Source organism: Panulirus ornatus, chromosome 55 (assembly GCF_036320965.1).
Source record: "Panulirus ornatus isolate Po-2019 chromosome 55, ASM3632096v1, whole genome shotgun sequence".
Lineage (NCBI taxonomy): Eukaryota > Metazoa > Arthropoda > Malacostraca > Decapoda > Palinuridae > Panulirus > Panulirus ornatus.
In genome coordinates, this window is record NC_092278.1 from 22,808,119 (window position 1) to 22,824,578 (window position 16,460).

Sequence of the window (16,460 nt, forward strand, 5' to 3'; positions counted from 1 at the left end):
ATGTTGTACTCCTGACCCAGGTAACCGTCTTTTCTTTCTGCTTCACCCACATGTGAATTACTACCATTCCGTCCACAAACATATAATCTCTCCTTGTCATACATAACACTTGACAACACTTAACTCACACAACTCATTCTTCGTAACTTAATTTTTCTAAGATAAGCACTATGTGCTAGCCCTGCCTTTTGGCAAAATGGTAGGAGCAATAGATAGAAGCAGCAGTTACGAACATTCAGGTAGGAGAATTAGCTAAAAACATTAGGATAGAAGTAGTTGGCAGGAACATTAGGTAGGAGTAATCAGTAGCAACATTAGGTAGGAACCTCTGAAAACACTGCACTAGAGTAGCCCTCTACCAGTTGCCTGTTAAGGGTGAGGCACTAAAGGTTAAGAAACAGAATTGGAGTTCATAAGTTATGGAGTCTCTATTGCCATGGCCACTTCCTTGAGGAAGGTATAAGTGGGAACAGGTGTCAAAGACATATGTAGATAGAATACATAGATTTTTTTTTTATTATACTATTTGCCATTTCCCGCATTAGCAAGGTAGCGTTAAGAACAGAGGACTGAGCCTTTGAGGGAATATCCTCACCTGGCCCCCTTCTCTGTTCCTTCTTTTGGAAAATTAAAAGAAAAAAAAAAAAGAGAGGGGAGGATTTCCCTCCCTTCCCTTTTAGTCATGCAGGGAATACGTGGGAAGTATTCTTTCTCCCCTATCCCAAGGGATAGAATAGATAGATATATTCATAATTACATAGGCCTCTTTCTAAAAACAGGACCACTTTCTAAGAAAGTTGTCTTAGTGTTACTCAGGACCTTTTTCCAGATGCTCGTGCAGCCTAAAGGCTGCATACTCCAATAGCAGGAAAATGTGGACTACTTTGGAGTGAGTAGTTCCTTAGTGATCCTGTACTCTCAATTATACAGCCTTTAATAAAGTGACTTTTCTCTCATAGTGTAAACTCATGCAGGTGGAGTCTGGCAATGCCACATTTGAACTCATTTCTACTTGCATCTATCTATATCTCTGATGCTTATTCCCTCCTGGAACCCCCTCAAAGGGCTGGCCACAGCAATAGAGCCTCCAGAACCAGTGACCTTCAGTGCCACTACCTAGCCTTTAGTGCCTCACCCTGGACAGGCCACTGACAGGGGGTGTTTCTCGTGCAGTGTTTGCAGAGGCTCCTACCCAAGGTTCCTACTGACTACTTACAGTATCCTGGAAATGGAAAACAATCTGTATGGTATCTCACTTGGGAAATGTGATCATCCAATACTAAAATCATGGTATATGTATACTGAAGAAATAGCAATGTAAACAAAGGAACACAAACACTAAGAGGATACAAAGAAATGATACTTTAAAAAGCTAAACAAATTCTTAAGGAACACATACTGGGGTATGGAATTCAACAGTCAAAGTATGAAATACTGCTATAAGAGGTTCTGTCATGTCCAAAATGAAATCAAAAGATATGCTTGAATGATTTGATATGCAAGAAGAAACAAATAAAAGAAAGATTCATGGTTTAACAGATGTTAAAAGCGTAAGAAAAGTAACCATTTACTACTGTGAGGATGTAAATCAAGAAAGTAGTCCTGTGAAATTAGAAAAAAAAATTGCAGAAAAGGCAGTGATTATCAAAAGTTTCAAAATGATTTATTGAACTGATATTCAGAATGAAGGACTCAGAAGGAAAGGTTTTTGGTATTCTAAAGGAAAATATGTGAGGAGCTAAATGCTAAGTTATAAAATGTTTTCACAGTGGAAGACATGATACTACTAACATTAACTAAATGGAATGGGAAAGACCACAGTATGTATGGGACTGTTAGGTAAAATACAAACTAGTTATTGAAGAATCTAGATCCATATGAGGAACATAGCCCTATCAAAATCTCATCCCATGTGCTCATGCAAAAAGCAGACACAGATAACAAGGCACTAAGATGTTAAGGAACTTTGTAAAACACTTACCAGTGCTAAGGAAGTAAAAGAGAGTGAGTTGTGTCTATTTCAAGAAAAGCATGAGAACAATTTCACATAAGTACAGGCTGGTATCACAACAAAAGTATCTGAAGAATATAACACATGAAAAGGTAGTCAATAAGAACAGGGAATTAATCAAAAGCAGACTCTGCCTAAGTTAAAGGAGGCACTGGTTAGGAGTAAACTTGCCATGCATAATGAATTTCTAAGACTTCTATGACCAACTAAGTGCAAGCCAGGAAAATAAGGATGAGAGTGGGCTGTGTGTACTTGGACTGCCTTTAGGCATACAACACTATTCCCAAATGAGATTTGTGAAAAAGAGTGGATTTTCATGGAGTATGAAGATAACTGACTCACAGAATTGAAAATTACCTAAACAGAAGGATGCAAAGGACACCAGAGGTTCCTTTTGAAAGCTGGTTAAAGGAAACACCATTGTCTTACAAGCTGTCTTCTGGCTGCTGCTATTTCACATCTATGTAAAAGACTTATCAATGAACTTAAACCTGCAGATGACGCCCTTATGCGATACATAACTTTTAAGATTGCCATTACCCAAAATGAGACACAAACATGATCAAACTTGGTGAACATATGATTTATGAAATTCAGCTTGACTAAATGCAAAAAGAGGAAAGGTAGAATACAGTGAAATGAGGTGAAGTTATGAAAATAATCTTCATAACGGAAAATAAAAGGAATTCCAACCATAACAGATATTTGTAGATTGAAGAAGTATGTAGCCTATCACTAGAAACCATATAAAGAAAATCAAAGATGAAACTTACATACATATTGCACTAATCAATGTCAAAATTACAGTAAAATACAAAAAAATAAGATGTTCAGAAACACATTTACATCACAGATTAGACTCAAACTAAATGTTCTTTTGCTACAGATAACTAGTTTTGATGGTACAGTTAATACAGAAGTTGCTAAAAGACTAGTATGACAAAGTCCATAAATCTGATAATCATATGAACATTATCTTGACACCAAATGTCACAGTAAACTCATTATGGTAAGCAATACCCCTACACATGGTGGTGCATGAATGTTACAAATCTGCTCTAAATGGAAAAAGTGTATGACAGAGTCAACTGCAATGGTTTATGGAATATGTTAAAGTTAAAGATATATGTGGTAGAGTAACTGTTGGATGGAGTCAAAGCAAATGCATGTGTAAGAGTGGATAGAGAGTTAAGCATAAGTTTCGGTATACAGGTGTGTGTGTGTGTGTGTGTGTGTGTGTGTGTGTGTGTGTGTGTGTGTGTGTGTAAGGCAGGGTTGTGTGATGTCACTCTGGCTTTTTAACATATATATGGATGGAGTCATAAGAGATGAAAGCATAACCAGGGAAGAGGGATGTAGAGATGGAGTGTGGTGGTGAAGCATGGTGGATAGTGACAAGGCTGTATGTAGATGATACTGTGCTGTTTGTTGAGAGTGAAGAGTTGCAGAACGTTATAAGTGTTTTATGAAGAATGTAAGCATAGGAGACTGAAAGTAAATACGAGCAAAAGTAATGTGGTGTTTAAAGGGAAACAGAGTGAAATTGGGAATTCTTCAAAGCCCAACAGAATTGAAAGAAGAAAGTGTTATAAACTTTGTTGCAGATATTGGGTAGAAAGAAAGGAAGAGCAGACAGAATTTAAGTATCTGGAAGCTACCATGGGTAAGTTTGATAATATGGAAGAAGATATAAAGGAGACAGCTGAACAGGGTAGAAGAGTCTTCGGGTCCCTGTATCACTGTGCATGGATGAACAGTTGTCTTATTTCCTCTTGAACCTTCTTATTTCAAAGGACCCCATTTTTTCCCTGCTTTCACTAGGAGTGCAGCCTCAAAGTTGAATGAACCCCATGAAAGAGGTTTTGGAGTTGTACAACAATAAATACCATAATCTTTATCATTAAACAACTCCAAATCCCTTTTCATGGACTCCTGTAACTTTGACATTTCACCTGAGGAGCAGGGAAATGATGGACTTCTTTTGAGTGAGTAGACTCTTAATATAACTGTATTCCTTTCTGTCCACTGAAAAACATGCAGCCTCACTGAAGGTTACCTCTTTCATGGCATAATCATTTGCAAGCAAAGTCCAGAACATCTATGTACAATCAAATAAATTTCCAAATAGAGTGGTTCATCAGAAAGAAGAAGTGGTTGGACTGGAGAAAGTACTTTTAAACAGAAAAAAGATCATACAGGTGTATGATGTAAGTTTTTCTGAGGTGTGTGTGGGTGGCTTGCTGGATACGAGTTTTTGGTACCAAGCTACATTTATATTCCCAGCACTGTTTGTGCGTACATAACAGTGTTTGGGAAAGTAAATGAACTAAGCTAAGCACTGTTCATTGTGTATATTGATGGGTAGCTGGAGCCACTCTCAGTGCTCTGGGAGTTCATGAGAACCATGGGAGTTACATGTGTATACAACTGTCGAGGTCTTGGATATGCCTGTGGATCCTTGTCTTCTAGTTTCTGCCAAATTTTCAGTGTTACTTCTCTTAAGCATGTACCAAATCGTTTAATCTCTAGTTGTTCACACTGTTCTTCATTGTTTTCGATGTAGGAGTACTTCTCATTTGTGATGAATGGTAATGCCCTATCGTGTATTCTCTGCAACATTAACACGTGTGATTTGAATGAGCGATGCATAAGAAATGGAGAGTACATCAAAATACGGAAGGTCACAGCTTTAACTGTGTGTAAATTTTACCTCTCTGGAAGGTGTCACAATCTCCTGCAGTTCTTTTCTTGATGTGATCCATTATCAAACCTTGTGGGAATGGTAACTGAGCCAGGATTTTTGCAAATCTTCTGTTGAGATATGTTCTTCTATGATTATGTTATTTAGTTTTGTTATTCCCAGCATCACTACAGTGAATATGCTTTTTATCTGACAATCCTTTTCTGAAGCTGTTATGTCATAAAGGAGTGCTTCATAGGAGTGTGTTGCTTGAAACTAGTATGTGTGTTCCCATCTGCAGAGAGGATACCTGAGTTCCTGTCAGGTGGGAGAATTTTGTTGGTGATAGGTGAATGCCTTAAGGGACCCCACTTAGTAGAGGGAATTTTTGTGACAATGTTCTGTTGAGGATGATTTCTACAGTGCATTGGCTAACCCTTATTCAAAAGTTACTGCACAAAATAATGTGAAAAAATACTCTTCAAAGCATATTCTTATAAAATTAGATATGCATGCAAAAGTTTGAAAAATAGAAAACTAACTCATTTACCTCGTTTTGTTTTGCTGAGTTGGAGTGATGAAGTTTATAAATGCTACACAGTGCAAAAAAAATCTTAAAAAACATATATTCTTACAGAATTAAAGATACCCATGCAAAAATTTGAAAAAATAAAACAATAAATCCTTTCTACCTTTTTTTCTTGCTAAGGCAGAGTGCTGAAATTTATAAGAATACATAAATGCTACATTTGGTGCATAATTCAAAACAGTGGCATGAAAAGCTTCTCCCAAGAGATAAATGTCGTATTAACTGGGCATCAACAAATGATGCTTGTCCCAGTTTAAAGGTCGCATATTAATCTATGATTTTTGGAGTGCCTAACTGTAATAGTTTGTGTTACATAATGTTGATCTACAGTTAGCTGAAGATTGCTTATGTCTGTCTCTTTGTATAACTATGCAATACATTCTTTGTCCTCAGATATGATAAATTTTTTTGTTGTTATCGCAACTGCACAAGTAATTTTTGGGGCCTGCATCTTGCATTCCTGATATTGATATCTGGCGTCTTTGAAAATTTGGGTCAAGTATTCTCTTTTGCATAGGACTGTAGATGTTGGGAAGGGACTGAGGGCCTTTAATAGGTAGCACACTAATATGTTTCTTACCTATTCTGTTTATCCCTAGGGCTGTTTTCTGATGGCTGTTCTCTGGCCTGGCATGTTATTTGTCAATGAGGGTCATTTGCTATGACATAAACATACTGAGTCTTTGCTCTGACATGTGATGATTCTTTCCTTGTTCTAAGTCAACCAATCAGTAATTTTGTTTTCATGATTGTGGTTATATTTTGTTCATTAATTCAGTTGTCATACTTTCATCCTCATTAGTCTTGTTATTGTTGACTTTCAGATATTTGATACTACCTCAGGGGTTTCCCTGTAAAAGTCTAACTCTTCACCAGAATGGTGCTGGGTCCCTGTGTTTTTGTGCTTGGGTAGTGTTGTGTTTTCCCAGTGCAACTTGTGGTGATACTTTGAGTTTTCCATGAGGCTGCTCAGAGGTCTCTATGCTGTTGGAATATGTCATACATCCAACCATAATCTAAAATATTGGTGTAATGAAGTGTGACTTCTGGGATTTCTTGAGAGGATGGCAGGCATGATAATGTTTAGTATCTGCTGGTGAAATATGCACCTAACTGCTTTTTCCACGCTTTTATGACATATGTCTAATGCTAAGATTGATCAATACAGGTTCCAGTCAGCTGTTTGGGTTGCCATCCCTTGTGCATACAGGATGAACACTGCAGAGGCTGATATGGTGACTATCATGGAAATATGAGAATATGATTGCTAATGGTTATGTCAACATATCTGCTGTGGATGTCATGGTAAGCTTTCCCATTTCAAAGTATTATATCAAAAGTAGTAAGGTCTAAGTGGCCTTTAGAGGTTGAGAAGTTTTGGCAAGGGTGTTATGTACCAAGTTATTTTAACAGTTCCATTATATTTCTGCCTGTGGGATTCACTGAGGATTGTCCGAGGCTTACATACCTAGCTGAAGTAGGGGGTTGTGATGCTGTTGCCTGTGGGGCTGGATTGCACCAGAAATGGATGAAGGCAAGCAAGTACAAATATGTACATGTGTATATATGTATAGGTCTGTGTATGTGTATGTATATATGTGCATATGTTGATATGTATATGCATGTATATGTGGGTGTATGGACGCATGGACAGGTGTATAGAATAGAGTGAATTGGAACGACGTGGTATACTGGGGTCAACGTGCTGTAAATGGATTGAACCAGGGCATGTGAAGCATCTGGGGTAAACATGGAAAGTTTTGTGGGGCCTGGATGTGGAAAGGGAGCTGTGGTTTCGGTGCATTATACATGACAGCTAGAGACTGAGTGTGAATGAATGTGGCCTTTGTTGTCTTTTCCTAGCGCTACCTCGCGCACATGTGGGGGGAGGGGGTTGTCATTTCATGTGTGGCAGGGTGGCGACGGGAATGAATAAGGGCAGACTGTATGAATTATGTACATGTGCGTGTCGCCTTCTACAACACGCAGGGAATACGTGGGAAGTATTCTTAATCCCCTATCCCCAGGGATAATATATATATATATATATATATATATATATATATATATATATATATATATATATATATATATATATATATCTTTGCGGAAGATGAAAGCCGGCAAGGCAGCAGGTTTGGATGGTATTGCAGTGGAATTTATTAAAAAAGGGGGTGACTGTATTATTGACTGGTTGGTAAGGTTATTTAATGTATGTATGACTCATGGTGAGGTGCCTGAGGATTGGCGGAATGCGTGCATAGTGCTATTGTACAAAGGCAAAGGGGATAAGAGTGAGTGCTCAAATTACAGAGGTATAAGTTTGTTGAGTATTCCTGGTAAATTATATGGGAGGGTATTGATTGAGAGGGTGAAGGCATGTACAGAGCATCAGATTGGGGAAGAGCAGTGTGGTTTCAGAAGTGGTAGAGGATGTGTGGATCAGGTGTTTGCTTTGAAGAATGTATGTGAGAAATGGATTTGTATGTAGCATTTATGGATCTGGAGAAGGCATATGATAGAGTTGATAGAGATGCTCTGTGGAAGGTATTAAGAATATATGGTGTGGGAGGCAAGTTGTTAGAAGCAGTGAAAAGTTTTTATCGAGGATGTAAGGCATGTGTACGTGTAGGAAGAGAGGAAAGTGATTGGTTCTCAGTGAAGGTAGGTTTGCGGCAGGGGTGTGTGATGTCTCCATGGTTGTTTAATTTGTTTATGGATGGGGTTGTTAGGGAGGTGAATGCAAGAGTTTTGGAAAGAGGGGCAAGTATGAAGTCTGTTGGGGATGAGAGAGCTTGGGAAGTGAGTCAGTTGTTGTTCGCTGATGATACAGCGCTGGTGGCTGATTCATGTGAGAAACTGCAGAAGCTGGTGACTGAGTTTGGTAAAGTGTGTGAAAGAAGAAAGTTAAGAGTAAATGTGAATAAGAGCAAGGTAATTAGGTACAGTAGGGTTGAGGGTCAAGTCAATTGGGAGGTAAGTTTGAATGGAGAAAAACTGGAGGAAGTAAAGTGTTTTAGATATCTGGGAGTGGATATGGCAGCGGATGGAACCACGGAAGCGGAAGTGGATCATAGGGTGGGGGAGGGGGCGAAAATCCTGGGAGCCTTGAAGAATGTGTGGAAGTCGAGAACATTATCTTGGAAAGCAAAAATGGGTATGTTTGAAGGAATAGTGGTTCCAACAATGTTGTATGGTTGCGAGGCATGGGCTATGGATAGAGTTGTGCGCAGGAGGATGGATGTGCTGGAAATGAGATGTTTGAGGACAATGTGTGGTGTGAGGTGGTTTGATCGAGTAAGTAACGCAAGGGTAAGAGAGATGTGTGGAAATAAAAAGAGCGTGGTTGAGAGAGCAGAAGAGGGTGTTTTGAAATGGTTTGGGCACATGGAGAGAATGAGTGAGGAAAGATTGACCAAGAGGATATATGTGTCGGAGGTGGAGGGAACGAGAGAAGTGGGAGACCAAATTGGAGGTGGAAAGATGGAGTGAAATAGATTTTGTGTGATCGGGGCCTGAACATGCAGGAAGGTGAAAGGAGGGCAAGGAATAGAGTGAATTGGATCGATGTGGTATACCGGGGTTGACGTGCTGTCAGTGGATTGAATCAGGGCATGTGAAGCGTCTGGGGTAAACCATGGAAAGCTGTGTAGGTATGTATATTTGCGTGTGTGGACATGTATGTATATACATGTGTATGGGGGTGGGTTGGGCCATTTCTTTCGTCTGTTTCCTTGCGCTACCTCGCAAATGCGGGAGACAGCGACAAAGCAAAAAAAAAAAAAATATATATATATATATATATATATATATATATATATATATATATATATATATATATATATATATTTTTTTTTTTTTTTTCCCAAAAGAAGGAACAGAGAATTGGGCCAGGTGAGGGTATTCCCTCAAAGGCCCAGTCCTCTGTTCTTAACGCTACCTCGCTAATGCGGGAAATGGCGAATAGTTTGAAAGAAAAGAAAAGAAAAATATATATATATATATATTTTTTTTTTCATACTATTCGCTATTTCCCGCGATAGCGAGGTAGCGTTAAGAACAGAGGACTGGGCCTTTGAGGGAATATCCTCACCTGGACCTCTCCTCTGTTCCTTCTTTTGGAAAAAAAAAAAAAAACGAGAGGGGAGGATTTCCAGCCCCCCGCTCCCTTCCCTTTTAGTCGCCTTCTACGACACGCAGGGAATACGTGGGAAGTATTCTTTCTCCCCTATCCCCAGGGATATATATATATATATTTTTTTTTTTCATACGATTCGCCATTTCCCGCATTTGCGAGGTAGCGTTAAGAACAGAGGACTGGGCCTTAGAGGGAAAATCCTCACCTGGCCCCCTTCTCTGTTCCTTCTTTTGGAAAATTAAAAAAAAAAAACGAGAGGGGAGGATTTCCAGCCACCCGCTCCCTCCCCTTTTAGTCGCCTTCTACGACACGCAGGGAATACGTGGGAAGTATTCTTTCTCCCCTATCCCCAGGGATAATATAGAGTGAATTGGAGCGATGTGGTATACCGGGGTTGACGTGCTGTCAGTGGATTGAAGCAGGGCATGTGAAGCGTCTGGGGTAAACCATGGAAAGCTGTGTAGGTATGTATATTTGTGTGTGTGGACGTATGTATATACATGTGTATGGGGGGGGGGCCATTTCTTTCGTCTGTTTCCTTGCGCTACCTCGCAAACGCGGGAGACAGCAACAAAGTATAATAAAAAAAAATATAATAATATATATATATATATATATATATATATATTAGCCCTGGGGATAGGGATTAAGAATACTTCCCACGTATTTCCTGCATGTCGTAGAAGGCGACTAAAAGGGGAGGGAGCGGGGGGCTGGAAATCATCCCCTCTCGTTTTTTTTTTTTTTTTCCAAAAGAAGGAACAGAGGGGGCCAGGTGAGGATATTCCAAAAAAGGCCCAGTCCTCTGTTCTTAACGCTACCTTGCTAACACAGGAAATGGCGAATAGTTTAAAAGAAGAAAGAATATATATATATATATATATATATATCTCTTTCATTTTCTTTCATACTATTTGCCATCTCCTACATTAGCGAGGTTGCGTTAAGAACAGAGGACTGGACCTTTGAGGGAATATCCTCACCTGGGCCCCTTCTCTGTCCCTTCTTTTGGAAAAAAAAAAAAAAATAAAAAAATAAATAAATATATATATATATATTTATTTATTTTATTTTGCTTTGTCGTTGTCTCCCGCGTTAGCGGGGTAGCGCAAGGAAACAGACGAAAGAATGGCCCAACCCACCCACATACACATGTATATACATACACGTCCACACATGCAACTATACATACCTATACCTCTCAACGTATACATATATATACACACACAGACATATACATATATACACATGTACATAATTCATACTGGCTGCCTTTATTCATTCCCAGCGCCATCCCGCCACACATGAAATAAAACCCCTCCCCCTCATGTGTGCGAGGTAGCGCTAGGAAAAGACAACAAAGGCCACATTCGTTCACACTCAGTCTCTAGCTGTCATGTAATAATACCTCCAACGTATTCCCTGCATGTAGTGAAAGGCCATTAAAAGGAGAGGGAGTGGGGGGCTGGAAATCCTTCCCTCTAGATTTTACTTTCCAAAAATAGGAACAGAAGAGGGCGCTAAAAGAGAATTTTCTTTCTTAGGCTCAGTCCTCTGTTCTTAACACTACATATTTGCCATTTCCTGGGTTGTTAGTGAGGTGGCATTAAGAACAGAGGACTGAGCCTTAGAGGGAATATCCTCACTTGGCCCCATTCTCTGTTCCTTAGCCTAAGTTACGCATTCAATTTACTGACCAACCCCTAAGGAAGGGTGAACAGCTGGGCTGACTGTGGACTGACTGTTGCAACCAGGATTCGAGCTCATGTACTTGACCCTGGGTGGCCAGTGAATTCATCACGGTCAGTAACATGAACCACTACACTACACTTCTCTCTCACATTGTAATTTCTTAAGAAATCAACCCACCTAATGCTATACAATATCTCAGATGTTGCATTCCATTTCCAATATGTTCCATCCTCTTCCTTTCTGTTCCATTTACAGGCCAAGATTCATATCCATACAATGCTAATGGGACAAAGATAACTCCACACACAACAATGTTTGCTCAGACAGAAAATGAACTCCTTCTACACAAACCTCATTGCACCTAGGACCTTTGCACCCTTTACTGCCATATGGCTCACTTCAGGTGTCATGTTCATTCCCAGAGAGCTTAAGCAGTCCATTTCCACCAGGTACTCCACATTTAAAAAATATCTGAAATTATCCTATCTCTTCCCAGTACTGCACATCATTACCTCACTTTTCTTCACATTTACCCTCAACTTCCTCCTTTCATGCACTCCCTAAGCTCTGTAACTAGCTTCTGTACTTTTTGTCTGGAGTCAATTGGCAGAGCTGTCATATGCAAACAGCAATCAAATCACTTTCCATCCCCTCCACCCCACCCTAAGCATACCCTAGCCCAGACTCTTCCTCTAAGGCCCTTCATTCACCTCCCTCAACAACTAATCCAAAAACAAATTATACAATCATGGTGACACCACACATCCTTGACACAAACCCACTTTCACTGACAGCCACTCACCCTCCTGATTTGCTAAATAAGCTACACTTATCATATGACTGGTAGGTTTCTGGGGGTTTTGGAGGGGGCACTCTCTCTCTATATTGAAAACCTAAGACCTGAGGAAAAAGATAGTGTTCTACTTTATGAGCTTCTTTAGACTTTGTTTTAGTTTAAATGTGTCTCTGTAGATAGGTAACAAACATAAAAGATCAGGATGAGATTTGTGTACTTGAGAATGAAGGAAGTATCATCAATACTGAAAATTTTACCTTAACAAGGACATATTTCTGAAAATTATTCACTCAAACGCCCTGTCTTTAACCTAAGCAGCTCATACTCAAATAAATCTCTGACAATTAAGAAAAATTGTAGTTACTGAATTAAAGTGCAAAGACTGTTGCTTGTGGAGATGTAAAGCAAATTTATACATATACAGCTACTGAAAACTGGTTGGCTGGCAAACTGCAGGTGGGTGAGATGTAAGACGTGGAACAGTAAATAAAATGGATACAGAGAAATGAACTGTTTAAATGTTAATAAAAAACAGGATGACAAGATTGTGGAATTGGTTCATCCATGCTGAAAGAATAAGGACAAAGTAAACAAATGGGCACAAGTGTAAGTATAGAACTGCAGCTGGTGCAATGTAAGTAACTTGTAAGTTCTGTCAAGGCTTTGGTGCTATTTTTGAGAATTCCTTTTTAATTAAATGTACTTCAAGAAAGAAAAAATTATTTGCTTCTCACTATAAGAGAAAAAATTCTAAGGCCATGCATCTATGACACTAACCTTTTATTTGAATTATTTCTGCTTTAACAACAAAGGACACCTCTGTGATGATCTGTTTGTACACACAATTCTGAGACGGTAACGCAACCACCCTGGCAACCTTCTCTGTTGAAATCACAACAAACTGTCTGTCTCCCCAGGTTTGTTCTCCAGAGTTTGTGGGAGACATTCTGTTGTCTACTAAAGACTTTGTAGGAGTTCCTGAAAAAGGAATAGGCAAATTACTACAGTATCATATATGATCTTAAGTATTAAATTTCTGCATCTGTATTCATGAGTTGGCAGATGAGGAAAATTTTCAATAAAATAAGAATAATGTCTTGGAAAGGGATTTGACTCTAAGAAAATGAAAGAAATTAATAAAAAGAAAGAAATGAATAAAGACAAATTACTTGAAAAGAAATTCTATCTTTAAAATAGAATCAACAAAAAACTGACATCAAAGAAAGTGATTTTATACTAACAATTTATGGATAGTCAACAATAAAGAATCAGCTTTGCAAAGTAAGTGTTTGAGAGCAAATGAGAGAAAGGAACTAGCTAAAACTACTAAGAAAGGCTGCAGCTCTAACAAGTGGATGAAGTACACCTCTCCTCTCCTATGTATGTACAAGCCCAACATGGCTTTACTTGAGCAAATTTAATGTTTTGACACCAGTTACTGTTATGACAGTCTAGTCAATTACCCTTGTTTTTAGTCTTTGATTGCTGCTAGAATTCTGTCTAATTTCTGCAGTAATACCAAGGCCTACAGCAAAACATCTAAGCAAAAAATTCATTCTTGAATGAATGAAATATTCAGTATGGCCAAGGCGTGTTCAAGCAAGGGAAAAAAAGATTCAGTGATTAATACAAGCAAATGAACTATGGTGACGGAATATTCGAAGATACTTTTATTGTTTGGAGTATCATTTATATTTCCAAAGGATATCATAAAATGTGATGTTATGGTAAAAATGGTTAACCCTGTTATGAAACAAAAAGATATGGTATACGCAGCTAGTGATAAATGAACAACATAGATTTTGATTAATTGCTATATTGTTTGTTCAATAATCAATATAATAAGAAAGCATTCTGTATTAAACAAGTATGATGATTATGATTTTGATCACAGATAGGCCTTGCTTAATGAGCATTTGCTTAACATCCAGTTTAGTATCCTTAGTGCTTTAAGGCATCGAATTTTGCAGAACATGGAGTACATTGATTAAACCACAAAACACTTATGACTGATACAGTGAATAAAAATGAGAAATTATTTTCTTTTTCCCTATGAGATGAGAGAATTGCATTCAAAAGTAAGAGAAAATACACAGAAAGTCATATCAATACCTTGGTGCTGGTCTGGTTCACTATTGAATGAGGAGGGATGGGTAGACATGGACAGATCAGATAGGTCTTGATGAGAGTACCTTCACAGCTTAATGTATCTAGGATGAGATTTTGCCATGATGGCTGGGCTAGTGGGGACTGCTTACTGCACAACCTGTTTGTTAGATACTGTTGTTTCCTTTGATTGCCATTCCTCCACTCAATACAAATCATGTGTCTTGTATGAAGTTACTTTTTTAGTGGCTACTCCCCTTGCAGAATTACCTACTCTAGGCTCATCTGGTAGTCTTTATCCATGAGCTTAGCATTCATTTAAATATTTCTGAAGTCTTCCATGAAAATTTCTTTGTTCTCTGGTAATGCATTAAATAGGCTTTCTAGTTTCCTCACTAAGCATTCATATTTTTTTGTTTGATGCCATTCTAATAAATTTCTAGGAAGATGTGGAGGTGGTGATTCTTTACACTGACCGTTTTCATACTATATGGTACTATCATTTCAAGCAAAACAGTGGTGGTTCATAACATGAATATATTTAGATACAGAACACTAATCATATTTGAAATTTGAGAGTAATTGGCTGGCAATTGGAGGATATTGATTTTTTTTCTTCCTGGTAGTATTGTACCTTTTTACCAATCATTTGTTGCCAAAATCTTCCATCACACCCTGGGTTACATGATGAGAAAATCAGGCACAGTTGTTACCTAATTTCTAATTAGAGTACTGTAATTCACAAAGAGGAGTTCATTGGTCCGAGATGATTCTCCAGAGAGACTGGATGCTTCTGTCCCTTCCATCCGCTAATGCTTCTGTCCTTTCCACCCATTAATCATCTCAAACTCCAACCCATAATGCTGGGCTGCTACAAGCATCGCTGATCTTTGGCTCTAATGAGTACAATATAATAAAACTATGTTAAAAATTGGGTCTACATTCTTTACACTACAGCAAATTTCAATTTACAAGGGTTTCAAGGCTGGAAATTTTTGGGATGGAATGCATCTCAGCCTTTAAAATGGGATCCTCTTGAAAATGGAATCTGTTAAATGAGAATTCGCTGAATGAACACCTCTCCAAGAACACATATTGCTCATTAACTAAGACTAGAGCACTAACCTAGATTTGTTCAGTGTATGAAAACAATTTTTTTTTTTTTTTGTCGCTGTCTCCCGCGTTTGCGAGGTAGAGCAGGCAACAGACGAAAGAGATGGCCCATCCCACCCCATACACAATGTATATACATACACGTCCACACGCAACTATACATACCTATACATCTCAATGTACACATATATATATACACACATAGACACATACATATATACCCATGCACACAATTCACACTGTCTGCCTTTATTCATTCCCATCGCCACCTCGCCACACATGGAATACCATCCCCCTCCCCCTCATGTGTGCGAGGTAGCACTAGGAAAAGACAACAAAGGCCCCATTCATTCACACTCAGTCTCTAGCTGTCATGCAATAATGCCCGTAACCACAGCTCCCTTTCCACATCCAGGCCCCACACAACTTTCCATGGTTTACCCCAGACGCTTCACATGCCCTGATTCAATCCACTGACAGCACGTCAACCCCTGTATACCACATCAATCCAATTCACTCTATTCCTTGCCCTCCTTTCACCCTCCTGCATGTTCAGGCCCCAATCACACAAAATCTTTTTCACTCCATCTTTCCACCTCCAATTTGGTCTCCCACTTCTCCTCGTTCCCTCCACCTCCAACATGTATCCTCTTGGTCAATCTTTCCTCACTCATTCTCTCCATGTGCCCAAACCATTTCAAAACACCCTCTTCTGCTCTCTCAACCACGCTCTTTTTATTTCTACACATCTCTCTTACCCTTACATTACTTACTCAATCAAACCACCTCACACCACACATTGTCCTCAAACATCTCATTTCCAGCACATCCATCCTCCTGCACACAACTCTATCCATAGTCCACGCCTCGCAACCATACAACATTGTTGGAACCACTATTCCTTCAAACATACCCATTTTTGCTTTCCGAGATAATGTTCTCGACTTCCACACATTCTTCAAGGCTCCCAGGATTTTCGCCCCCTCCCCCACCCTATGATCCACTTCCACTTCCATGGTTCCATCCGCTGCCAGATCCACTCCCAGATATCTAAAACACTTTACTTCCTCCACTTTTTCTCCATTCATACTTACCTCCCAATTAACTTGACCCTCAACCCTACTGTACCTAATAACCTTGCTCTTATTCACATTTACTCTTAACTTTCTTCTTTCACACACTTTACCAAACTCAGTCACTAGCTTCTGCAGTTTCTCACATGAATTAGCCACCAGCGCTGTATCATCAGCGAACAACAACTGACTCACTTCCCAAGCTCTCTCATCCACAACAGACTTCATACTTGCCCCTCTTTCCAAAACTCTTGCATTCACC

At 39.1% G+C, this 16,460-nt stretch overlaps 1 protein-coding gene across 4 annotated transcripts in view; it reads right to left on the reverse strand.

The window, feature by feature from the left end:
• Positions 1–16,460, reverse strand: part of Tomosyn (syntaxin-binding protein tomosyn) — a 488,765-nt gene that overhangs the window by 58,958 nt on the left and 413,347 nt on the right. For all 4 annotated transcript variants that reach the window (XM_071693112.1, XM_071693113.1, XM_071693111.1 and 1 more), the window contains exon 18: positions 12,684–12,884. In XM_071693112.1, the coding sequence (XP_071549213.1) occupies positions 12,684–12,884 (201 nt within the window). The remainder of the gene's footprint in view (positions 1–12,683; positions 12,885–16,460) is intronic.